General features: G+C 40.1%; 2 protein-coding genes across 3 annotated transcripts in view; both read left to right on the top strand.

Annotated features, from left to right (window-relative positions):
- The window catches only part of impg2a (interphotoreceptor matrix proteoglycan 2a), a 23,986-nt gene extending 5,977 nt beyond the window's left edge, over window positions 1-18,009 (top strand). The window contains exons 8-23 of the mRNA XM_046054539.1: window positions 153-223; window positions 324-483; window positions 1,405-1,459; window positions 1,581-1,601; window positions 4,183-4,391; window positions 5,613-5,680; window positions 7,242-7,437; window positions 7,680-8,668; window positions 9,894-10,181; window positions 10,288-10,507; window positions 12,120-12,330; window positions 13,576-13,764; window positions 15,150-15,345; window positions 15,945-16,024; window positions 16,527-16,587; window positions 17,591-18,009. Of these exons, the coding sequence (XP_045910495.1) occupies window positions 153-223; window positions 324-483; window positions 1,405-1,459; window positions 1,581-1,601; window positions 4,183-4,391; window positions 5,613-5,680; window positions 7,242-7,437; window positions 7,680-8,668; window positions 9,894-10,181; window positions 10,288-10,507; window positions 12,120-12,330; window positions 13,576-13,764; window positions 15,150-15,345; window positions 15,945-16,024; window positions 16,527-16,569 (2,996 nt within the window). The 3' untranslated portion in view covers window positions 16,570-16,587; window positions 17,591-18,009. The remainder of the gene's footprint in view (window positions 1-152; window positions 224-323; window positions 484-1,404; window positions 1,460-1,580; window positions 1,602-4,182; window positions 4,392-5,612; window positions 5,681-7,241; window positions 7,438-7,679; window positions 8,669-9,893; window positions 10,182-10,287; window positions 10,508-12,119; window positions 12,331-13,575; window positions 13,765-15,149; window positions 15,346-15,944; window positions 16,025-16,526; window positions 16,588-17,590) is intronic.
- A 6,150-nt stretch (window positions 18,010-24,159) lies between these two features.
- Window positions 24,160-27,070, top strand: part of LOC123973975 (target of Nesh-SH3) — a 55,208-nt gene continuing 52,297 nt past the window's right edge. For both annotated transcript variants that reach the window (XM_046054377.1, XM_046054376.1), the window contains exon 1: window positions 24,160-25,166. The gene's annotated coding sequence lies outside the window, so the exon portion shown is untranslated. The remainder of the gene's footprint in view (window positions 25,167-27,070) is intronic.

Raw genomic sequence — 27,070 nt, 5'->3', positions numbered from 1 at the left:
GCTTCAGCCTGAGATTTCAAAAGGACTCTGGGTCAGGAGAGTCTAATCCATATGGCCATCGGGAATCACGGCATGTGCCAAAGGTTTAAGTTCACATCCACTTGAAATAAACTAACAGTCCCTTTTTCCCCCACATGAACTCAACCCCCTAGAAGACATAGCTAAAGAAGAAAAGGAAGAGGAGGAAGCAGCTGCCATCATCCCAGAGGTGGAGGAGAGTCTAGTAAGTGCCCACACAGATTGTTTACCGATAGGCTTTTCAAATATCTTACTAATGTGCACACTTGACTGCTATATAACTGTGTCTCTTTCTTATGGCACAGTTGGACAATGACATTGCCGTGCAGCCTCCCACGCCCACTGTGCTGGAGCAGGTGGTGGAGCTGAGCATCCTCCTGACTGGAGAGATGTACAGTGACAACCTGGGCGATCCAGCCAGCCTCCATTACCAAACCCTCAGCAGACAGCTTGCTGAAAAGGTCCGTCTCTGGCTCCAACTCCTTCTGTCTGTCTCTCTTTATGACTCCCCATAGAGCTACTGTATCTTGGCCCCAGACTGGACTCACTATATCTCCTGGTTTATGGTCTGTGATGGATGCATTGTTAGTTTTCATAACACGCACTTTAACAGCAGAAGTAGTTAAACCCAAAACGGTTAGGCAGGAGTTCAAGAACACAGGTTTTATGGTACACATTTGGTTTTGGTGAAATAACTATCTGCTGGAAATTTCGCTTTATGACTTGTCTTGGGAATAGATAAACTTTTGCACATGCACACATATGCTCAGGTACTCCCCTTTGGAAGCGACTTCAGTGGTTTTACAGGTACTCGGAAAATTCAGTAAATTAGTTTAGATTTTTCCCAGGCAGCCAGCTCGACACACAAATGTTGTAGGACACACAGACACGCACATACCTTGTAACAACATCATAAGCACGTGCTTGATTTTGTGTCTACAAAGGAAGATGTTTCTCCTAATCACTGACCTGTTTTTTATTCCCGGTCTGTGGAGGAGGTGGAGAACTAAAGACTTAGAGTAACTAACTGAATGTTAGGGGGCCCTGGAGATATTTTTCTATCCTCCTCCTCTCTGATGGATTAGTGGGTCAGTGAGTCTGCAGAAGAGTATATGCATTGTTTTTTAGTAGTGTCTAGAAGCAAGGCCTTGTAGACAAATAAAAAAGTTGACCACAGTGCAGCAGTCTGCATCCCAAGGATAATGATGTGGGCCACAGCACAAAAGACTCAAGACCTTTCAACTACTTTGAACAACATGAGCCCTCTTGGAGCAATAAATCAGATTTATTTTTCCAAGTGAGTTCATTGTAACGGAGTCAAAATAAGAAATAAACTATAGCTGAGGCTTGTTTGTAATGCCTGATCTTTTTTGTCCTTTCAGATAGAGGATGCTCTGGAGGGGCTTCCTGGATTTAAGAGTGTGTCTGTGTTGGACTTCAGGTCAGTCACTCTGCTGTTGTTAAATATTGGGTCTGGCCAAAAGAAACTGTCCTCACAATATGGCCAAAAACTACACCAACGTGTAGCATTAACACAAGTTCACTCTCCTTGTTGTATGTAGACCCCAGAAGGACACCCAAGGGTGAGTTTTCAGTTCAGGCTGTAGCAGTTTGACCTTGAATACTTCTCCCCATCCTGCCTTGTATTTAAGCCTGAGAACCCTATCAACCAACCCTTAGCTAGATCTGTGTGTGCGTGTGTGGGATCACCTTTACCCCCCACTGTGTTTACCTGTGAGCGTGGGCACGTGTCAACATGTGTCACTAGTTGCCTGTGTTAATGGTCTTAGTGTGGTCACTCACCTGTTAAGTGGGATCAGGATGAGTCCAACGGAGTGAGCAGGTGCTCTTCTATAGAGATGATTATCAGGGCTTTACGACCACGCCAATCAGCCTACAGTAGAGGAATGGAGGGAAAGATATTTTAAAATTAATTTTAAAAGACGTAAGTAAATGGAAGGAATGGAGTTAGTAGGTAGTGGTGTGGTTGTCATGCTATTGGTATTTAAATCCTTTACTTAAGTAATAAGTAGCAATACCACGCACCTTTTTACTTGAGGTAGTAGTTCGACCTTTTGGGAAATACACTTTCGCATGGAGAGTTAGATGAAAAGATTGATACCGCTCTCCCATCTGTATGATAAAGATAAGGCTGCAGCCAGCACCCGGCTAGCACTGGAAACGGGGAAACCAAAATTAACTAAATCTACCTACCAGCTCCTCTAAAGCATTTTAATGTTGTAGCTGGTTCGATGGAGCCAATTTGACCAATGTATAGACTATTGGGCAGTGTAATCTTAAGCTGATCACGTGTTTTGTACGTATGTTCTTGATCTGCAAAGAAACCCGTGACTACAGCCATCATATATATGTTGTGGGTTAAAGAACAATATTTGCCTGGGAAATATAGTGGAATAGAAGTAGCAGAAAATGGAAATAGTCAAGTAAAGTGCAACTACCCAAAGTTTTGTACAGTACTTGTGTAAATGTACTTAGTTACAAACTCTGCTCTTTTTGTTGTCAACCATACTTTGTAGACTACGTGGCCAAAATGGTGCAAACACATACACATTAACTACAGTGAGAAATATATTTATACCTTCCCACACTGTGATTAATGTTGCGTGCTGCTGCTAACTGATCGCAGGGCACGAGGTAGAGCTCTCTCGGCCTGCCTCTGTATATGTGTGAAACTAAAGGGGGAAAATTTGGATCTCCTTCCAAATGTGGCCGACTGTGGGCCGGCGCGTGCTCAGCCGTCCGCCAGAAACCCAACAAACTAGGTCAGAGTGGAGGGCTCCCAGTAGTCAAATGAAGGCTGATAGATGTTTTTTTCCAGGGCCTGGAATCTCTTGTGAGGTTTCCATGTTTATTATGATGATATTGATCATTCTGCTGACTTGGCCGTTTTTGTTTTTTTTTGGCCTATACAGTCGAGCTCCTGCATACCAAGCAGGAGTAAATCACTGAAGTCATCAGTCATCTGTGAGCGATCTACAACTCTTTTAGCAGGTTTGATGTTAAATCAAGCTAATGCCTGAGCGATTTTCATCCTCTTAGAGAACCGCTCTCTCATCCAGGAGACATTATTTCATACATTCATATTGTAAATGTGTGTATAAGATGAAAGTAAAATTGTGCATTTTAGGTGCCAGTGAATTAATTAGAGAAATTCCTCACCAAGTTTGGTTTAGAAAAATGAACAAGAACAACCATTAAGGTGCCCTTGAGCAAGGCACTTAACTGTTAATGCTCATGTGGAGCTGCAGCAAACACAAGATGCAGGTAGAAAAAGAGTAATCAAGGGAAGATGAAAATTCTGGGACAGAATAAAGCTGGGGAATATGGCTGAAATCAGAATCACAACATAAATAAGAATTGAGATTGAATTTTTACCCTTGACCTTGGGAAAAAATGTTTCAGTAGACAAAAAAACAATCTCACAACAAACAGTCTCACCACAAGGTCCATTTAGCTTCTTGCGGAAAAATTTAAGGAGGTGTACTTATATTTCACAGTGTACTTAACGTTTGTGTTTGCACAATTATGACCCTACAGTAAATAAAATTTTAAACTTGATATATATTTTAAAAATTTACATAAATGCCAAATGTATGCAAATGTACAAATAAAAGAATAAAATCGATGTTCAATGCAGTGAACTCTGTTTCAATGATCCAGTGCTTTACACCAAACAAAACTGTTCACACATAAAACAAAAACCTTAAATTGTTAATTTAGGCAACACAATTTTTTAAAATGAGATCACAATATAATTACAATGAGTGACCACTTTTATAAGGTACACCTGTAAAAACTAATGCAATCCAGTAAAGCAGCTCAGCCATAAATTCAGCCTTTGCAAAGATAGTTTTGTTTTAATTGCTTTTGTCAGATAGGTATTAATTTAATTACATTTTTATTATTGAGGTTGTACTTTGCAGTGATTTTGTACTGGGCTGCATTATATTGAAATGTATTTAAAAATTTCCTCCATCCTCATTTTTGTTAATGCGGTGGGCAAAAACATCAGAAACACCTCTTAGTATAATGCAATATGCTGCAAACAATATAATCTAACCTAAATATAGAATTTGTGGCAGATTTGTTGTATTGCATTGAGTATGTGGATAGGATGTAACTACTACATATTTGTGTCTTCAGTCTGGGTGGCGTGGTGGTGGACTATGCTGTCACAGTGCTGGTGGATGGAACAGGGGTGAGCAATGAACAGCTGGACTATCTGACCCTGCAGTCAAACCTGGTGGAAAACTCATACCGTGAGGTCATGGAGCGCCCTACATTGGTCTACACCATCAGTGAGGTCAAAAACTTAATCACTGAAGCCCTGCATAATGACGAGAGGGAGAGTGGTAAGACAATACAGTGCAAAGATTTTCCCTGCAATGTAACAGAACACACACCTCCAAACGCAAACCTCCAAATGTCATATCAAATAGAGACACAGTGGATTCAGCATTGATATTACAACAAACCCTACACCGCTAGAGAAAACATTCCAGGATTTTAATAGTCTCATCTGTTTCTTATTTGTCTGCTCTTTCTGTCAAAGAGGACAGACATATATTCCTAAGAAGTTTGAGCTCAAAAGTGGGCCATTTTTTCAACAAATAACAGTCATCAGTTATAGTAACTGTGTATTTATTCTGTGTTACAGTTAAATCCTTGTCATTAAAAGGTCCGCAAAAGAGAACTGAGCAAAAAGGAAGTTTGAAATCTGAGCACTCAGTTTGATTTTTTGCTTAAATAAAGTCCTTTATTTTGGCGTACATCCGCTGGATCTTTCAGATTTGGCGTTGGACCATAACATTGTGGGATAGTTAAAAATACGGATAAAGATTCATGCAGCAGAACCAACGATATCAGCTTTTTTATTCCATCCATTCTTCCTTCATGTCAAAACCTGGTGCCTAAATTAACCACAATGCAACTCAACATCTGACTGTTCGGTCAGAGATACAAAAGTAACACATAAACTCAAATGCTCACATAGGCAAGATCTAAACCATGGTATCTGTTAGATTTAGCCAGCCAGTAAGTAGGTTAACTACCTACTACTTCTGACCAGGGCCCTCCTCCTGAAATTTGAAGAAAATGAAGAGTCTGATAATGTCAATAGCATCTCCTTCTCCTGTAAGATTTCTCCTTGCTCATGTTTTCTGCTTGTCATTAGTTTACTGTGTTAGCGAGCTCCCCTTGAGATAGATGCCATTTGATGCTCACATTAACTATAGGCTTGGACATGTGAAATGATCCCTAAACACTCTCATATGGCCCACATGTGTGACTGGGGAGCTTAAAGGCACGGCTTTTGCTTTGTTTTTCTGCTTTGGTGGTGATGCAGTAATAGCCTTGGCCCACAGCAGCCGTTATTCACTCCAGATTTCAGCACTGATTTGTAGATATTTACCCCTGAAGGTAATGCCGTCAAAATGAAAGCTGTCAAGTGCTGAAATTGTAACAGTTAAAATGATTCTGTAGATTCCTGAAGGCATGATTATTTTAGCTCTTTGGCACATTTGCCTTTAGTGTGTCAGTTTGTATTTATATTTGTTTCTCCACTGGTTCCACAGTGTCTGAGGTCCCCGAGTTTGTCAATGCTGCAGAAGAAGCGGCGGTGAGTAACAAGTTACCTCCACAAGTATCATGGTAACAATCTATCTGCGGGCTATCCAGTTGCTTTGAGCTCCACTAAGCTGATAAATCACTTTTGTTTAAGGAAGCTGACAGTTGTAGTATGACTGATGTGGCGATAACCTGTAACTGACTTGTGATGTTATCCAGACTACACCAGTGCAGGTAGGGATGAGCTCACCAGCGAGGATGAAGTGAGGCTTTGAGGATTAGTTTTGGCTCTTGCTGCAATAATCCACTGCTATTCTGGGGCAAAGGCTACAGTACACCACACTGCGGCGAGGAAAGAGAGACAACACATTTGAGTTTATTCAGACAAGTATTACCATCTAAAGTCTGTCTTTATTTGTGCTGTGTTGTGGTTGTCTGTGCTCTTTGATGGTAATCAGAGTTTGGGTTGCATTAAATGTGTCTGCTGGTTCACTTTGTAGCTCAGCTTGCTAAGTGATTAATTTGACTCATTATATGAAGAGTTTGGCAAACTTCACATCAGTAATTGATTTACAGGCAAGAGCACAGAGCTACTGTGCCACCAAAGCACTTTGCTGCCCTGGTTTGGATTTAGAATGTTTTAGATACAGCTACAGCTGCTGTTCTTTTCAAGCTTTCATTGAGTTGATATTAGACGTACGGAGCCTGCAGGATGCCACTAAAGTAAGACTTCTACAGTTCAGTCAGTACATTAATACATTTAGAAAGCTATCATGCATTTTTTAATAAAATAAAATTTTTCACGATTCATAAAATAAACTTCAAGTTTATTTTCTGCCCTCGCTATGCATGTAGGTGTATACTATACTTCCAATAAAGGTTAAAGACAGCGCATTGCCTTTACAGTTTTTACTGGAAACAATTGTGAAACTGTGAACACAGTAGGCTACTGGACAATAAATTCAATGGCAGTGTTTGCAAAACCAAGTTAGATAAACAAGAGTTGGACCAAACGTATTGAAAAAAGGTGTTTGTACAGCAACATAGAAAGTGGATATAGAGGAGCTGTGAAATTGGTTGCATCGTGCTTTGTGTCTAGAATAAACAAATAATCATCAATGAAAGATCAAGATTAAGTCCTCATAGAAGGCACAGCACACTAATTAATCTGGTAAACACACACATAAGAGTAAAACTGAAGAAGAGTGAAATTTATCCCAACAGCAATTCAACAGATCTTTGAATGTTGCGTTAGCAACATGAGCCTTAGACAGTTAGCATAGTAGCTAGCTTGGTTAGCAGTAAATTGATTGTAGAAAAACTCAATTCTGCTAAACCACATAGTACGTATGCACCATTAGGACATTTGGAGAGTAGATATGTAATAATGTCAGTTAGACAGCAACTACTTTGGAACTGTGCCAACAACAGAATGCTCAACAGAAACCAACTGCTGGTGGCATAGTAAAAAATAAAGCCTATTTCTAATTCAGTTGCCTGTATTTAGAAGCAGCAAGAGCGCTGATTGACCTGACCTGTAAACACAAAAAGGCTGGCCAATCAAAGCTCCTGTTGCATGGCACACTCCAGTGAAATGGTGCCAAAAGCTGTAGATAATAGACCTGTTTGTGATGCAGATTAAGGCTGCCGAAGAGCCACCAGAGGTCATGATCTTAGAAGGGGACACTGAAGATGTCAACATAGATGACGTCCTTCCCGAGCCCTCTGAAACCAACACAGTGCCGACAGAAGAACATGACGTCATTGTTCTGGAGGACAGTGCAGTTATGTCTCCTGCTCCTGTCCTGACGACTAGTGCACCCGAAGCTGGCAGTGAGTGTTGTCCTAAACACAAGCATGCATTCACACAAGCAATTTATCCCCCATATAGTGCCTTTTCTTCTTCACATCCACCTTTTCTATTATTATGTTCCTTTTTTTGTGTCAGTTTACATGAATATTTACAGAGGTAGCACTATTTATAAAAGCTACTACTTTATGTTTGCACTGAAGTTACTTCTTAGGAAAGGCAAGGATGATGTGAGTTGAGTTTCTTATCTTCTTTGTTTTTCCAGGCATTGAGGAGGAGGGTCTGTTGCTGGAGGACACTGTACAGACTCTTGCTACAGACCCCCCCCTACCAGAGGAGCTCCCAGCTGAGCTTACCTCCCCTGAGCTGCCAGATGATGCCACACTGCCTGAACCACCTGTGGAGGTCGAGGCCTCTGGTTCAGGCACAGACGACCTGGGGGTCGTGCTCGAACCACCTACACCCGCAGCAGCAGAAGAAGAAGAAGTGTCTCTTGAGGAGACTGGTTCAGAAGATGGGCTGATAATAACAGATGTCACCATACATGCCAATTCCATCCCTGAACCTGAAACACAGGAAGTTGAGGCTGCTGCAGTGGAAGAAGAACCTACCACTGCAACTCTGGAAGAGGAACATCTGGATGAGGTTGTTGTAGATGAAGTACAGATTCAAGAGGAGCTCGAGATCTCCACAATCGCAACTGAGACCACAGAAGAAAAAGGCCTACCTGCCCCAGTCCCACCTCCTGATGCTGTAGATATAGCGAGTGAGGTATCAGAGCCAGAGGCAGCAGAAACGGTTCCTGTTGGTGAAGAGCTGGTGGAGGGCGCAGAAGAAGAGTCCAACCTTACAGGTGTTCCATCTGCAGATAAGGAAGTTAACCCCGAACAGCCTGCAGAAGACGGAGACATTAACGTGGTGTTGACCTATCCAGAGGAACCTATATTTGAAGAGGGTGGCATGGAGGAAGTAACAGAGAGTGAGGGACTAGAGGTAAAGGAAAGTCCACCAGAAATCCCAGCAGTGGAGGAAGAGGCCCCAGATGCTCCAGAGATTTCTACAGAGGATCTTACAGAGGATGAGATCTTACTGGTCAACAACGACGGGGAACCAGAGCCTCCAGCGACAGATTTCCTGACCCCTGCCCAACCGACCGCCCTCTCTCCAGAGAGGGAGTCGCCTTTCACCCGCATCTCTGATGCTGACCCTGTCTCTGAAGGGCAACCTGACATCATCATCCCTTCAGTGGTGGAGGTAACAGAAAATAATTTATGTTAATGTTGCAAAGTCAAATGGAATTTTAATTCTCTCAGGAAATATAATGATTCAGCGGCTAATGTGCAGAAATTTAAAAACAGCATAAAAAGATTTTTTGCACAAATTTATGGATGCTGCGTCTGTCAACTTCGGTGGTGCTCTACCTGTTGGAGCATGTAATATCAAACGTTAACGTAGCATTGGTTATGTACTGTGATTTAAGCTGCCTTTCACATTCAGCATGTGGAAGAACCTAATGTGCAGTCTTCCACACGAAAAGTGGAAGCTAGTTCGCCTAACTTACTATTGTTAGCACTGATTCCAACTAGATGTTACTTTTCGTTTATGTTACTTTTAAACACCTGTTGAGTGATCTGCATCTCAGTGCTGTGTTTGTCCTACATTACACAAAGGAGGGGCTTTATTTTTCTGTGACTGGTCCTGATGGTGATGGCAAATGACCATAGTGTAAAAAGTCACAGCAACAACCTCATCTTATGTTATCCTAGATTAGACTCAACTTGTATGGAGTACTCAAATCACAGATGAGGCTAACAACGGCCCCTAGCTGGCTGATGGCCAATTGCAACTGAAATGGTATTATATATGTATTAACAATTTTTTGTTCATGCCTACACATGTATGATACATACATGTAGGGTGCACTATCTCTGCAGAACAATTCTTCTTTTTGTTAATTGCAATTTTGACCACATAATACACAAGTCAAAATAAGCAACAAGGATATATACTGATTTATTACCAAACATTTTGACAGGAACAGGAATCAGGCAATATCCAAAATCCAAACTAAAAACAAAACTAGGCACAGGAGAAGGCAGGCACGCTTGATAAATAACAAAAGACAACCTTAACAAATGACAAGGGAACAACACTGACTTAAATTTAGTCAGCGACAGACACAGGTGGAACACAGGAGAGCGAAACACTCAAACAGATGCTAAAAAACAAGGGCAGGCAGTGATCTGGTCTGAAATGAAACGAGAGGAGAGGTGAGTCACAAAGTAAAACAAGAAACACAGAACAAATGAATGAACGAATAACACAGGACAAAACAACAAAGAAAACAAGAAGAAAAGAGACAGGAAGTGAACGAAAACACACACAAGAGGAAGGGTTTATTAAAATAAAACAGGGAATAACAACACTGATAAAAAGTCTCACCTCAAATCAATCATCAGTCCACTTTTTTGTCCTCCAGATCCAGACCCCTAACGAAGGCCTGGATGATGCCACCATTGGGGACCAGGACTATGACGTGATTCATTATAGTTATGATTTGATTAACCACACAGAGGACGGCAGCACTAGCTTTCCATTTGTTGTGACACACGGCACAGACCAAGCCAGTATCGCCATGCCTGTGAACCCTGGACGAGCACTGATGGTGTTCTTCAGCCTGAGGGTGACCAACATGATCTTCTCCGATGACCTCTTTAACAAGAGCTCCCCAGAATACAAAGCTTTGGAGCAACGCTTCATAGAACTGGTAGACCTCTCACGTTTAATGCACTTGTGATTATCAGTATTCCCACTGTTGTGGCCTAGCCACTGGTTTGTAACATCAAACTGTATATTTTTCAAAATCTTCCCAGCTTGTGCCCTACCTGCAGTCCAACCTTACCAACTTTGAGAACCTGGAGATCCTGAACTTCAGGAACGGGAGCATTGTGGTCAACAGCCGGATGAAATTTGGCAAGCCTGTGCCGCAAAGCGTCACCACCACTGTCTATCTGATCCTGGAGGACTTCTGTAACACAGCTTACCAGACCATGAACCTGGCCATCGATAAGTACTCACTGGACGTTGAGTCGGGTGGGTTCTCACTGATGTACACTGAAGTGTTTTTATGAGTGCTTTGATCATGACAACAACTGTGATAGCATCAAATGTTTGAAGCTTATGTCAGATGTTGCTTAAAGGAATTATTAGACATTTTGCTTTCTTGCTGAGAGTTACATTAGAGGGTCAATACCACTCTCACATCTGTACGATAAATAGGAGCCAGTAGACGCTTAGGTCAGCATAAACACTGGAAAGAGGGGGAAACAGCTAGCCTGACTTTGTCCAAAGAAGAACAAAATCTGCCGACCAGCACCTATAAAGCTCTGGAGGAAGTCACTGCGCCCGGCCAAGAAATAGTACTGTCCCTAACCTCCTGTAAAAGCACTAATAAAACAAACAAGATATAATGTGTTAATTAGCTTTAGAGGTGCTGGTAGGTTACTGGTTACTGGTTGGGGTCTAGCTGTAGCCCCCTGTTTTGAGTCTTTATGCTAAACTAAGGTTACTGGCTGGTGGCTCCAGCTTTATATTGAAAGTACAGATATGAGAGTGGCTTCATTCTTCTCATCTCACTCTCATGAAGAAAGTGTATTTCTTCATGAGAGTTGTTTTTAAGATAACTGCATCCAGTTAGTATTGAAGAACGTATTAGTGTATGAATAGGCAAGCAGGTGTTGAATCCCTGTCGTGTGGTGAATGTTACAGTCAGCTGGGATGAGATAATTAGGGCTTCCCTGGACAACAGCCAAATTAACATATATCATTAGCTGCACTGTCACTGACTGTTTGCAGCTTTGGTTTTACACAGTGTGCGTGTGTGTGTGTTATAATGTCTTTATTCTTATAATGTGATTGAATGACCCAGCACGACCTTTTCTGCACACTTTTTATTTCCTCAGGAGAACAGTCAGTTTGTACTTGGCCATTTTGATATCAATGATTCCTGCTTGTGTTTAGAAACATAACTAAACTGTCAAAATCTGTCACAGCCAACATATAGTAAAATGCTGTATCCCAGCATGCACTTCGGCTTTTAGAAATGGAGGAAGAATAGCCTTCATCTAAAATCATTATTGTTATTACTATTATTTTTAACATTTTTATAATCTTGTGCATAACATTAGAATATTATTTTGTTAGAGTTGAATTTGTTGAATTTTTAGTTTATTTTTGGTCTAATTTGAAAGAATAGTTCAACATTTTGAGAAATACACTTATTTGGTTTCTAAATTTACTTGCTTTGCAAAAGGACTGGAAACAGCTAGCATGGATTTGTCCAAAAGTAAGAAATAAGACTACCAGAAATTAACATATTATTTCTCATTTGTTTTATCTATAGAAAACCCTAAGAGTAAAAACACAATATACTGAGCTTTAGGTGCTATTAGGTGGATTTAGTTAGCTTCTGACAGAGCCAGGCTAGCTGTTTATCCAGTCTGTGTGCTAAGCTAAGCTTACCAGCTGCTGGCTGTACTTTCATATTTATCATACAGACGTGAGAGTGGTCTCAACCTTCTAATCGACCCCTCAGCAAGTGAGCGCATTTCCCAAAATGTCCTTTTTTAAAATGGCCTTCATGTCATTTAGTAATGAAATGTATGCATGCTGATAATAATACCACTTCTGGTTCTTTCATTTCCAGGGGACAAGGCAGACCCCTGTAAGTTCCAGGCCTGTAACGAGTATGCAGAGTGTAAAGTGAACAAGTGGTCAGGGGAGGCGGAGTGTGTCTGTAATGCTGGCTACTTCAGTGTGGACAGCCTGCCTTGTCAGAGTATCTGTGACCTGCAGACCGACTTTTGCCTCAATGACGGAAAATGTGACATCATCCCTGGCCAGGGAGCCATCTGCAGGTGGGTGGGGATTAGGGGAAGTGATCTTTATGCTTGTGGCAAGGAGTGTCTGAGTTTGCAGGTTTGAGAGGCCAGTGCTTCATCACAGAAAACTAAACAGCTTTTCAAATACATTGTTAGAGTTCAAGCAGGAGGCCAGATTTTTAGCTTCTAGTTTTCTAGTTTGTTTGCGTTACTTGATGTAGAGATGAGAGATGTCCAATGTACTCATTTGTTAAATGGCATTTTTGAAATTTGGCTCCTCATACTTTGGAGGTAAAAATGTCTTCTACATGAAATAAATATTTTGTTTTGCACCTTAGTTGGCTACAAACACCAATTAACTTTGGCCTAGATCAATTTAAAGCAAATCAGCTTCTCAACTCTGAGTCAATTTTGAATCAGCACTCCAACCTTTGGCAGTTTACCATAGTTTTTAATTGTGCCTTCTGGCAGTAAATTTACTGTACATAAATTAAAACAATGATTACCGTTTGTGGATAAATGCTAAGATTTTATTAACATTGTGGTAAATTTTTTCAGCTCCAGGATGCATATTATCACATTTTTGTCCAGAGAAATATTTTTAATTATGTGGTGTTACAGCCCTGTTCTCTAACAGGCCTTACAAAAATGTTGCTGTATGTGTTTCTGTAAGCGTTTATGTCTAAACATGATTGTGCATGTGTTGCCATGACCAAACAGACATTTGAATCAGTTAATGTGTGTAAGATGCGTAAGATGATATGCCAATAAACCAAATCAGTGACAGAAACATGTCCTCTGTGGTGCACATTAAAATGAATGATTCAAAACAGACAGAATAGAGAGTGTCTGCCAAGATGAGGGCTAACCTTTGTTTCACACCCACCACCACATCATAAAACATGCAGGCAGCTCCAGATGCTGTTGGACTGTTGTTTACTTCACGCCATCAAGTATTGCATTGCTCCATGGAGACTATTCCACTTATTCCAAAACAAGGCATTAATGATTTAATGACACATACAGAGCCTTATAATTGTAGTCATGTTAAGAACTATGTCAAGACAAAATACGAACATGGCTGAGGATTCAGTCATTAATTTTTACATCCTTTTAATCATTCAAAACAGAATAAATGTATGTTCTGTAACATTTTGTTCGTCTGCTGTTCCCTGAATGCTTAGAGATTTAGTTTAACAATGTCTATTTTGGGTCATTGTACCAAATTACTGATCCAATTATTTTACGACATTGCTGACAAATCTTGCACCGTCATTTCAGGTGCCGCGTTGGGGAGAACTGGTGGTACAGAGGAGAGCACTGTGAGGAGTATGTATCGGAGCCACTGGTGGTCGGCATTGCGATTGCCTCCGTGGCTGGATTCCTGTTGGTGGCCTCCGGAGTCATCTTCTTCCTCGCCAGGACGTTACGGGATCAGTATGACAAGGATGAGTCCGAGGACCCCATACGGTGAGGAAAACAACTCATACCATATGGTCAAACTTTTCAGCATTTAACCTTGATAATGTGAGAGAAAAACAAATTATATCTAGCATCTAATCCATACCATGCCACTTTTTTAACAGCACAGAGAACACAACAGAAAGCTTTATTTGAGGAGCATATGAGTATATTTCAACATGAGGGATAGAGGGCGTGACTTTAATCTGCCATATACTATACATTATTCATTCTCACTGTCTCTTTCCATAGTTTTTAGATATAGATATAGTTATCAGTGAGTGACACAGTGGTGAATAAAAAGGAATGTAATTGGGCTGACATTTCTCTTCTTTTCACTCTGGAGAACCTGCTTCCATCTTTATAAACTTGTCTTGTGTGACCATTCTTTGTAAAGACCTACTGTATTTTAACTTCCAGTGGGGATCTTAAGTGTTTCCAAAGATAACAAATATGTCAGGGTGTGTACAAAAATAATGCACAAGAGACTCATTATATTTCTGTGTGATGTAAAGATGCATCAAAAAAACACCATGTTGTTTGAATAAAGGTGCAATTAAGTTGTGAAACAAGGAGAAACAGAAAATATATATATGGGATCCTGACTCTGACACACTGTATACGTATATGATACGGATCAAGCTTAAGGGAAAAATCCAGACTTTATTGAGTTAATATCCTATATACATAAAACCTGCATCCAGCTGTTCAGTAAAATGAACAGTATATGATGAATTAACCAGTAAGATTATTTTTTATCAGCATGCTGTTTTCTGAAAATAAACAAACCTTACTTTTCCGTTTGATAGTGAACAGAAACACTTACATTTAGTGTGTTTGAAGTTTTCTCTACTCCACATAATAGTTTTTAGATTAAAGGAGCCTGGTTACTTTCTTGAGGGAACAGAATAAGTTGAGACGTCCCATGACTGTGTCCTCAGTTAGACAGCCAAAATTATCCACTGCGCTATTTCTTTACTCCTCTAGGCTTACAGCAGTGTGGCCACCCCACTCCCTTTGCCAGGGTGTCTCTTTCCTCCTGTCCTGCTTTGATCCTTCCTTTACTTTTTCTCTCTTTTGTGTGTGTGTGTATGTGTCTGGCATGGTTTCCAGAGCAGCCTGTGGAGAAACCTGTGTTAACCTCAGCCAATTAACTGATCAGATATGGTGCTGATTACCAAAAAGCCTTAAACACTTAACACAATAGGCTTTCTGATAGGCAGTCTGGGGTCCGACTTAAGCAGAAACGTAAGGACTTATTAAGGTTAATCAACGCTGAAGTCTTATTCACTACAGCTCAATTTTCTTATCAGGTTTCCTAGATGATGTGTTGCTTTGTTCACCACCAGCCTCTACATTCTGACTGATTTCTCTGTTTGTGTGTTGTTTCAAAGGCGAGCAGAGAGTCTCCCATCTCTGGAGAGGGCAACCAAGTACAACCCCATGTATGAGAGCGAGGCCACCACAGGTTACAGCCACTACTACCGCCGCTATCCGGAAGCTCCTGTGTACAGCAGTGCTGAGGCCTCCACTGACTTCAGCAGCGAGGAGATACGACACATCTATGAGAACAGTGAACTGACCAAGGAGGTGTGTGTGTGTGTGGGCTGCTAGCCACGGGTTGATTTTATTTATGTTTTTTGTACCCCATTATCTTTACTATCCAGCAGCAGTCATACTAAGTTGTTGCGCCATGGTGCTGATAAAATCATTATTTTGTAATCATGACATTGTCTGACAAAATCAGAGTGAATGCATGTTAATGACTACAGCTGTGTGACCAGGTATATTGACATTTAAAATAAGTGACCAGAGAGAAAGTAAGAGGCAACTAATGGTTGTCTGCTTAACTTTACTGCCACACAGCCCCCAACCCTCACTGGGCTGGATTACATCATAGTTTTGCAAAAGCTCTGGTTTTCCTTGTACACATTAAACCACCAAGCTGGCGTTTTAAGATTTATACTTTTATGCAATTTTGGAAAAAATCTGTTTTTAGGGCAGTATTGGTCTGAAATTGAGAAAAAAAGATGGGTTTTTAAATTTCACCACCTGGCTTTTGCGCCCATAAATACATTAATAGGTCGTTGTAGTAAATGCCATGTTTTGATTGAGCAGCCTGTTCAGTTTACTGTTTATCTGCCTGTGATGTAATTTTTCTTCCTGACTGATATCATGTGTTTCTGCAGGAAATCCAAGACAGGATACGCATTATTGAGCTCTACGCTAAGGACCGGCAGTTTGCAGATTTTGTACGGCAGCATCAAGCGTGAGTGCCTCTCTTGTTTTTCCTGTTATACTGTAATGAGATAAACACATGGGCCAAACAAACCAGGATATGAGGAAAAGGGGAAGTGAGATTGAGGTACAGGAGTCTGGCAAGATTGTGCTGAAAAAAAGATTAGTTTGTTAGTTGGAGGAGATGAAGAGTTCAAGCCATGCCAAACCAGTGTGGAAACAGATTTAATCAGTTTTAAATCTTCACCAGCCAGGCCTGTAGCTGATATAGTTAGACAGAAACTATTAGGAGACACAGACATTCCTTCATCTGCCAACAGTCTGCCAGTAGCAATGTGTCTGTGTGTAACAGTAGTGAGAGGTTTGAAGTCATATCTGGCTGTAAATCGCCGCTCAATGTGCCATAGAGATCTTTCATGCCAGATAAACCTGACTTAAGTTGTGGGCATGTATTCGTGCAGTAAATAATATATCTAATTTACCTAGAAAGATGAAATCTAATGGGTTTGTGTATGTGTTTTTATGTGTTGCAGCGTCTTGGATACCCGCATAGAGAGCTCCTCTACCCAGGCATGAATCTCTCCGGTGAACAAGGTATTTTTTCTTCATTTGAAGACTGTGTAGCGGGATCTTAGTTTCAGTTACAATTCCTCTCAAGATAAAAAATACCAGCTACAGTCAGAGTAATTTAAAGCCAATAATAAATGTATTACCAACGGTCCTATACATTTTATAACCAATACCTAGACAAATAGACAGTTTTTGGAAAAGGGGACACCTTTGATGCATATGGACCAAAGGACAAAAGGGAGTTCCGCTCTTGCAGTTTTGAACAAATAACAACAAATAAACTATTTATAACATGGAAAGATAATGAAATGTTCATGTTAATGCAATAATTAGCAACCCCACACTATCTAACACATTTTTAACAATTTTTAACAATAACCCATGGGTTATTTGTTTATTATTACAGTTGTGGAATGAAATATCTAAAACATTTTATTTGAAGAAGGTAGCAAATTTTTTTAAATGGTTTGTATATGAGTCATGTTTTCTAAGCATGACAGAAGATTCAAAGGAATAGTTTGAACTTTTGGAAAATAATTTTCTTGCGAGAGTTAGATGAAAGATGTATGTTTCTGAAAGCTGCAGATGGTTAGCTTAGCTTAGCATAAAGTCTGGAAGCAGGTAGCCTGGCTCTGTTTAAAAGTGAAAAAATCGGCACCTCTACCGGCACCTCTAAAGTTGATAAATTAACACTTTAACATCTTGTTTTTTTAATCTGTTCAAAAACCAAAATGTTTAAACATTATGTTGCTGTTTTATGGGTTATTCAAGCGAATAAGCATATTTCCTAAAAAGTCAAACTATTCTTGAAAAGCTTGGATCAATTTATGGGCTCAAAACATATGCATCAGCCTGCCTCATAAATCGAGGTAGAATAAGACAAGAGCTTCAATTCAGTTTTCTGAATCAATACCAATATAGACACTGACAAGTGAGAAATTATGTTGGCAAAAAACTTTGGTATGTTTAATACATGTTTTAAAAAAGCATGCACCCTGCATACTGACACACTTTTCCTGCTGCACAGAAACCTCTGCGTTAGAAAAGCGAAGCTCCCTGACAAGACGCTCCACTTGCTCACCACAGTGTTTAGAATCTGGGCTGTTTAAGACGGACAGCCATTCAGCATGCTGCTCTTTACTTCACCTACCAACGGCCCCTCTCTGTGTTTGCTTAAGTCCCTGCCTGTGTGGGCAGAGGTTTTGACTGTTCGTCCCCCTTCCTTGGTGCCTTCTCTTGACTGGGTGAGCTGGCTGTGACATCAAGGGACATGCTTGCTGCTCATCTACTGGACGTCTTCCTTTGGGGAAAACTGGACTGCATCCTCTTACTTGAAATGTTATCAGACTCAGCCCAATCCTCTCTGCAGTAGTACTTTTGGTTAGTGTTATAATCGGTTTTGTTTAATCATGTCATACTATCTGTCCATTCATAAAGTGAAGAACTTAAAACTGTGTATATATATATATATATATATATATATATATATATATATATATATATATATATATAGTGTTACTGTTAGGAGGTTTACCAGATAATATTCTTTCTTCACTCTACAAAGCTCAAATGTACTCTTTAGGCCTTCCCAGAGAGGCACTGAGAAAGCTTTTTTAGTCAATGGTGCTAACTTAATTTAAAATACTCTTTGAAATCTAGTGGTCTATATAACTAACTTTTACAATTTAAAAGCAACTCCAGTGAATAAACTGTCTATATACTACTGAAGATTAAAGGAATAGTTCAAGGAAATACACTCCCTTTCTGGCAGAGAGTTAAATGAGAAGATCGATTGAACTCTCACATCTGTCTGTTAAATATGAAGCTATAGCCAGCAGCCGTTAGTTTAGCTTGACACAAAGACTGGAAACAAGGGGAAACAGCTAGCCTGACTCTATCTAAATCTGCCTACGTAAATGTACATAGACAGACATAACGTGTTAATCAGTTAGCTTTAGAAGTGTTAGTTAGTTAGGTGGATTTCGTAAGTGCCAGGCTAGCTGTACTCTCGTGTTTCAAGTCTTAAGCTAAGCTAAATGGCTGCTTTCTGTAGCCTTATGTTTACTGTACACACATGAATGTGGAATCATTCTTTCTGTCTAAATCCCTGCCAGAAAGCAAATAAGCATATTTTCAAAATGTCAAACTATTCCTTTAAGGTGACCAAATACAGTGTTAGTGTATGTAATATTACTGTTCGTCAATGTAAAAGCAGTCTTTTACAATCTGAACATTGTGTAACGTCATTCCAGCTATTTTTCCTCTGGCAGGTAATATTTCTGCCTTTTTAACCACTCCATCCATCAGAAGCTTTGGTGTATGTTTGTGAATGTATGATGTGGTAGACATGAGAATGTGAAAAAAGTGGGGATGGGAGAGAAAGTCGGGGAACATGAACCCTCTATAGCTCTGGAATCCAGAAATAAGTGAAAACACGTTTCAGTGGAAAAATGAAAGTGGCCCAGGGATTTGATTAAATGTTCTGTTTTCAGATGTCATGTGTAATGCAACTGAGAGAACAATAGCACCAGGAAAAGCAAGCTGATAAACAACATGCGTTTTTTGCAGCTGCGTCTCTTGCTGACAAAAGATCAGCCATTCTTTAAAAATGATCTGCCTGGTGACTTGGCCACTATCCTGCTCCTCAATCTGAAACCTTCTAACAGACTAATTCTTCTTTGATTTTCTGTTCCTCCCTGGACTTGTTGAGCTTGATCCTTGTTGTCCCTTGAGTGGACCCTCACAGCTGCAGCTAATTACGTTTTATAGGTTTTCCTTAGTTGTTGACCTGTGTGAACGTCTTAGGAGGTTAGAATCGGACACATAGATCATGTCTTAGCTTCTTGTTTACATTACATGCTTCTAGAGGTCTACACAAGTGAAAAACACTGGGGAAGCAGACTCTTGTGACAGTGTCATGCCTTTTGCAATCTGCATATTCAATTTTATTTTTATATGCATGCTTTTTTGTGTGTCTGCATACAGTTTTTGTCAACGTCCTCCATCTGCTACCTGAACAAACAGCCAATCATCCCACACAGTGTTCTGTCTTGTAAATAACATTGAAGATATTATTAACAGTTGTAGAATGTAAATTATGTGTCTCTAAAATGTTTCAATATATGAATATATTCTTTTTATACTGTTAACTGTTTCACCACCATACTGTGCAGCTCTGTAAATTACTAATAAAAAAATTGTAACATGTATAAAAATAAAATGTTTTATATAAAATGGAGACTCTGGTCCAGTGGTGAAATGTAACTTAATACATTTTGTTGAGCACTGTACATTTTTGAGGTACTTCCATGTTATGCAACTCAGATTAACATTTTATTTATAAAAAATACATGATCATACAGTAAAATCTAATCTCATAAACACTGACCAGCTACAACAAATTGGCGCTTACATGTTAATGCATCTGTAGAAATAATCTATCAATGTTTATTAAAATAGATATAATAATATAATGCTCCACGGAGATATTCTACAAAATGAGAAATATTATTCTCATGTCTGTATGCTGAATAGTAAGCTGCCATCAACAGCCAGTTAGCTTAGCTTAGCATAAACGCTGGAAACGGGGAAACAGCTAGCCTGACTCTGTCCAAAGGTATCAAAATCTACCTACTGGCACTGTTTCCAAAACAAACGTCAAGGACCACCCTTTTCCACTTACATAATATTGCAAAAATCACATATTGTCTCAAAACAATGCAGAATAACCAGTCCACACACTTATTACTTCTAGGCTGGATAATTGCAATTCCCTATCATCAGGCCACCTGAAAAAGTCCCTTAAGACTGTCCAGTTGATCCAGAATTCTGCAACATGCGTACTGGCAAGAACCAGGAAAAGAGATCATATTTCTCCCGTATTGGCTTCTCTGCATTGTCTCTAGAATAGAGTTTAAAAACTTCTGCTCACATACAAAGTCCTTAATGGTCAGGTACCATCATATCTTAAAGAGCTCATAGTACATTATTATGCTACTAGAACACTGCATGACCAGAATGCAGGGTTAAATGCAATTTATACATCTGCGTCAAATCGACGGCGTAGGTGACAGCGTAGGCTACGGGGCTACGCAGAGGCTACGCCGTCGCCTGACATGCACCTCCTCAAAAATGTAACTACACGTCGACTCGACACGGACCGTAAACTCTGTGACTGGTCAGCTGGGTAGCCTCGCAATGCCTCCGAGCCGACCGGAAGTATCCCGAGCTTTAAAGTAACATTTACTAGCGGCCAAAACGGCGGCTGTAAAACAATGAATCAATATTTGACCGTCGCAACCTGTGCAAAATGACTCGTTTCGGTATCAGAATGTGATCCATTCGGTCGGTAACATTTGTAAAGGCTACACCAACCACACGTTTACAATTTAACCCCAATTTACATTAGCACCGCGCTAAACCGGAAGTTAGCCTGCTCGGCCGGTAAAAGTCAATACAGTGGACGCTGTAGCGCTACTGCAGAACAGCGTGTGGGGGTGTAATTGCAGAATGACGGACAGACCTACGCACAAGTATAAATGCATGGCTACATGCATAGCCTACGGCGTAGATACGCACGTACACCCTATGGGCCTTTACAGTTAGGGCTGGCTCAGGTAAGCCCTAAACCAACCCTTAGTTATGCTGCTATATAGATTCACTGAGCTCCTCTCTCCCAAGATTTGTATGCCTTCTTATTCCATTAATGCATGTTAGTAACTTGACTTCTTCCCTTACCCATGCTTTCTCATCTCTTTCCTCTCTCCTTTTTCAGTGTCCCCCCACCCCCAACCCAAGTGGTACAAGCAGATGGCAGTCTAGGTTCTGTTCAAGGTTTCTGCCTGTTAAAAGGGAGTTTTTCCTTGTCACTATCATCAAATGCTTGCTCATGGTGGGAATTGTTAGATTTAAAAGAATGTGGTCTAGACCTGCTCTATATGAAATGTGCAATGACAGAGTGGGAAGAGATTGGCTTTTTCTCTTTGGAGTCGCTGATATATTGGCTTATTCTACTATGCCGTTGGACCAGTTGTTTAGCTGCTCCAGGATAATCCAAAAAGTAGATTAGCTTCAGCAGGTAAGGATTATTGGCCCGTCTGTGGCCATGATAGTTTCTAAAAGTGTGCATACCAGTAATCAACCTGCGTCACACACTTTTACACTTGTGCCAGGATTTGGCTGTGCATCAATAAAGGATATTGTGTAAACATAGCATTGGCCTGATGAAACAATACAATTATAAACTGTGTTATATAAAAAATGGATCCTGCTGAGTTCCTTTTTTTGGTCATGTTTTAGTATTTGTATTGTTCCAGAGGTTTGGATTATATGGTGTGGTTTGGTGAGGTCAGAGGGTGTGTTGGTGGCCAGTGATTGCGTCATTTAATTTGATATTATAAAATCCCCATGGTGTTGGAGCAGGAGGGTGTGCCTGCTTTATGTCTCATCCTGTTAAAAGTCAATGAAGGATGAAGAGGGACAACAGCAACTGCAACAAGTGGTTCTTTACTGGCTCAGTTTGGATCTTTCATCCACATGAAGTCAGTGTCACTTCAGTGCAGGACAGTGGGTGAAAAATGGAAAACACCAAGTTAGGGAGGAAGTAATTACTGCATGCTGACAGACCTGTAATGTTTTCATGCTGGAGGATAATTTGGGTAGAGGAGTGAGGAACAGATGAAAAGTTCCAGTGGTGGAGGATGTTCCTGGTCAGATGGGTCATTGTTTGCCCATTATTTGAAAAGCATCTGTCTTCAGCTTCAGACTTCCGCTCAAGTTACTTGGTGTGCGTGTGCAACGTGTTTGTAGAAAAAACTGAAAACTTATTTAACTTGACATTTGCGTTACTCACAGCTAACAGCTGTATGAATTATATTAGTAGTAATAATAAGTTTTAAATTATTATTTTTTCCTATTTTCTTATGACCCTGTGGTGGTTCTGGGTGGGGGCTACAGTGCCCCTGTTGCAACAAGCGTAGACGCCTTGTCACTCCCGTAAAATGTAGTGACGTTTTCTCTCAGAAACCAAGGAAAGGCATGACTCTCTCACTATACAAAATAAAATTCACCGTGATATTAACTAAAAAAGATATGGGCTGCAATTAACGATTATTTGCATTATTCATTAATCTGCTGATTATTTTTTTCAGTTAAATGTATTGTTTAGTTTATAAAATGTAAAAAAAATTGGTAACCAACAGTAACAAGCTAAAGATGTTTGACTTACTGTCTCATATGGCAAAGAATATCACAAAGAAAAGTTGCAAGTCCTCATATTTGAGAAGTTGATATGAGACAGCTCATTTTCAAAAAATTTTAAGATTCAGTGTTTTTGTTTTAAAAATGACTGAAACAATTAGTCGTTTATAAAAATAGTCCCATAGACATGGTGGGCATGGTTTGTCGTTACTGAAGCTATTGGGGATATAAATAATGCCGAAATAAATTAACAAAAAACCCATACAAACTTTATTCGCTTTTTTTCGTTTAAATTATCTTTATTTTCGATGTAACGTTCCCTGCATTATGGTGCGTTCCATTTGACATGGGAAGTCGGAATTTCCGAGTTCAAAGGTCAAAATTTCAAAGGGAATGCCCCCTTAAGAATCGCACTACCCCGACTTTGTGATCTAAGATGACTGTCGGGGTATCAACAGTTAGTGAAAGCTCTAGTTTATATTGTTTATTAGCAGTGGTTGTGTCGTATTTTCCGACCATGTTCCACCATACATGCTGCGTTCCACCTCGGAAGTCGGAGGTCGGAGCTGGAAATGATGTCACACCCGAGTTGACGGCGTTCCAGTAAACAAGTCAGAAAACCTCGCTTGGCCAGTTGTTTGTTGGTGCGTTCCAGTTGACATGGGAAGTCGGAATTTCCGAGTTCAAAGGTCAAAATTTCAAAAGGAACGCCCCCTTAAGTCGGAATCCCGATTTGGGAAGTCGGGAGAACCGCACTACCCTGACTTCGTGATCCAAGATGGCTGTCGGGGTATCAACAGTTAGTTAAAGCTGTAGTTTATACTGTTTATTAGCATTTCTGTGTAGTTGTGACTGGTATAAATGTACACAAAGTGCTGTCCAGCAGCTGTCTGTGGACGTGTTGCTACAGTGTTTAGTGTGAGTAAATGCGTTTTTTTAATCAACCGGCGTATCAATAGCTAACCTAGCTAACCTCTCAGCAAAGCACAACAATAAATATTCAGAACAGAACTCTTTTAAACGTGAAATTGCTTGCTGGGACCTGAAGGGGGCACTTACAGCCTGTGGATACCCTAAATGGACCTTTGTGAAAACAGCCACAAGATCCAAGAAGAACAAAACTACAGGGGAGGAGGAAAAGAAAGTCAAACGCAACAACATTGTGATTCCATACGTGTCTGGAGTATCAGAGGAACTCAGGAGGATTTTCAACAAACACAGCATCCTTGTATTTTTTTTAAACCCAAGAACACACTAAGACACATGCTGGTACACCCCAAAGACTGCACAACCAAACACAAGAAAAACAATCTAGTGTATGCGGTCCAATGCAGTGAGGAATGCACAGACCTGTATATTGGGGAGACTAAACAACCACTACACAAACTCATGGCTCAACACAGAAGGGCCAACTCCTCAGGTCAAGACTCTGCAGTCTACTTACATATGAAAGACAACAAACCACCAGGTGCACATTTTAGACAGAGAAGATGGATGGTTTGAAAGACGTGTCAAAGGAAGCCATCTGCCCCCGGGTTGAGAAGCCGTGGCTGAATAGAGAAGGGGGTCTACGCCACCACTAATCCCCCACTTATAATGCAGTCCTTTCATCACTTCCCAGGAAACTTAACAAATGTAACCTACTGACCTCAGGTGAGGATGCCAACGATGGTGGTTCAGTCTTGGCCTCGAGTAGTCCTAACGACCATAACGACTGTGTTACAACAGCCAGGAACACTAAGATCCTGGCAAACGACCCCACTGAGGTTAAATAGCTGAGTTTCCCTACCAGTCAGTTAGAACTGAAAAAGTCCTTTGGATGAGGGACGAAACGTCTTCCAGTATCTTCAACCAAGTCCAGTTGCCCTTGATTTTAACCTTATTTGGATATCTATGACCTGGATGGCTGAAAATCTTCACAGACATCGGCCCCTTTTTCATATTTTTATTAAATGAGTGAAACAGCGCCCTCTGGATTGTAACGGCTGGTACGTGTTGGCCAGTGTGTGTGATCAATAAAGATGTTGCAGCCTTACCTGAGTCTATCGATGTGACAGGTGAAGGTGATTAGGTCAGATGCTGTAACTGTCAGGTCGCTTCGAAATAGTGAATGGACAAGTCGCTGGATGAGAAACTCTGATTTGTGAAGCCAGTTACAACTGTGGCTTCATAACTAATAGTAGAAAGTAATAACTTTATTTAACGTTATATGAAATAACCGGCAGAGTTAGCTTGTTTTCCAGATGTGCTAATCATTTCAGCTGGTGGTGTTGGTGTTGTAAGGCTAGTAGCGTTACGCTAGCAGCAATGTAGTTTCAGTCAGTCCAACAAAATGATCGACAACAAGGGCGGTGGGACATTAAATATGACATGGACACCGCGAGGAAGGTCCTCGACATCAAATAGTGAGTGAGATATACCCTCTCTGCATAAATTGGTCATTAAATGTGATCTGAAGTCACAACAATAGACAAACACAGTCTGCTTTAACTAACTCCACACACACAATTATATCTTTTACATTGCTGTTACAGAGTATTTTTACACTGTGAAATTGCTACTTTTACTTTGGCTAAGTAAAATATCTCAGTACTTCTTCCACAACTGATGACTTTGCTAATATGGTTAAAGTAGAATACTGAGGCATTTTAATGTACAGTAAATTATGTTATACTAAGTGGAGTTACTTATGTTTGGGCCAGTTCAGCAAAAAATAAATTTGGAATATTTGATGCTTTTATCTATTCTATAACATGTAAACTAAGTATATTGGATTTTGGACTGTTGGGTTGGACAAAATCAGACATTTGAAGACATGTTGGACTCTGACAGACGATTATAAGCAGATTAATCGACACTCTGAGCCTTAATTTTCTGTAATATGTATATAACTGATGTAAACAATTCATCAGTTTAAAAATGATTATAACACTGATTAAAAACAATGGTTAAGTATGTTTTGTGAGCTGTTAAAGAGGGCCTTGGATCTCCAAAACCCAATCAGAACATTAGGGGTAACAGAATATAGAGTAAATATGTTTTTTTTGTGTGTCTTTCTAATTCTAAGCTAATAAGAGTCACAGACCTAGTTGGCATCTTCATCATGTTAAAGGGGAACAGGAGCAAGGATGGTAAAGGATCACCTCATTGATTAATTTAGTCACAATTATATTTGAAATCTGTGTCTGTAATTGATGATAAATACTGATACAGTTTGGCATGTTTTGAGCTTTATTCCGTATGCATATCAGTATTCACAACAGTTTCTTTAGCAATTTGTGGGTTTCTGTGGGTATTAATATTAGAAATATCACGTCTTAAATGAGGTCTCTTAAGTTACAAAAAGGATTTATGTTTGAAAGGAAACTTAAGAGAAATTTTTGTTGTGGCATATATTCACAGTTTACAGGAAGTCTGTGCTGTGTTTCCTGTGCAACCACAAGGGGGCCATGTACCTGTTTGTCTGCATTTAGATGACAGCTACATTAATCTCAATTTTGAGTTAAAATTGATTGTGCAACACAGCAGGGCATTGAAGGCATTATTTAAAAAGAAACCAAGACGTTTTAGGGCTATTTTTTCCCTTGGTGTGTTTTCATGTGTGTGCATTTGTGCAACAGAGAGCTTATGTCTCAAGTCTAGAAACCAGTGTAGTTTGGATACCTGTTTGAGATGAATGAACCTATGACACCTGATTGCATAGGAGTACCACTTTTTGGAAAGACACTGTCATGAAAGCAATAAGTTAAAGGTCTGTAAGTTAAGAGATCTTTTCCGGCCCTCCTCCTGCCTCTTCCTCAACAACAGCATGTAATGATACTGATAAGCCTCCAGAGGTGTTATTTGATCACTCAATAAATCTGCAGCTCATTCCCTCATGCCTGTGCAGACTCTTGTAAAGTGTCATATAAAAGTCTGCTGATTTATGACCAGATAAATGACAGAGTTAGTGGCAAATGCTAACCCCGGCTCTCACCAGCCAGTTGTGAAACTGCTTAGAAAAGATGGAGTTTATCCCCTGTACCTGTGCAGAATGAAAACGAATTTCAAATCACTGAAGTTGTTTGCTGTTGGAAAGTTGGTACCACTGAAGGTGGCTCTGTGTTAAGATTTTACTGTTCGGGAAGGTTTTTGTTATTAAAGATCATGTCACATTGTTATGTCTGGAGGCAAGTCAGGTTTAATAAATGAGATGTTTATTTTATTGGAAGTAGTCTATGACTTTCCAAGGATTATTATTATATATTTTATACTCACCTTCATCTCGTTCTGTCCTTTGTAATAGCACTTTCTTCTCTTTATCTTTCAG

This window comes from Micropterus dolomieu, linkage group LG07 (genome assembly GCF_021292245.1).
Source record: "Micropterus dolomieu isolate WLL.071019.BEF.003 ecotype Adirondacks linkage group LG07, ASM2129224v1, whole genome shotgun sequence".
Lineage (NCBI taxonomy): Eukaryota > Metazoa > Chordata > Actinopteri > Centrarchiformes > Centrarchidae > Micropterus > Micropterus dolomieu.
This window is presented reverse-complemented; position numbering and strand designations above follow the sequence as displayed.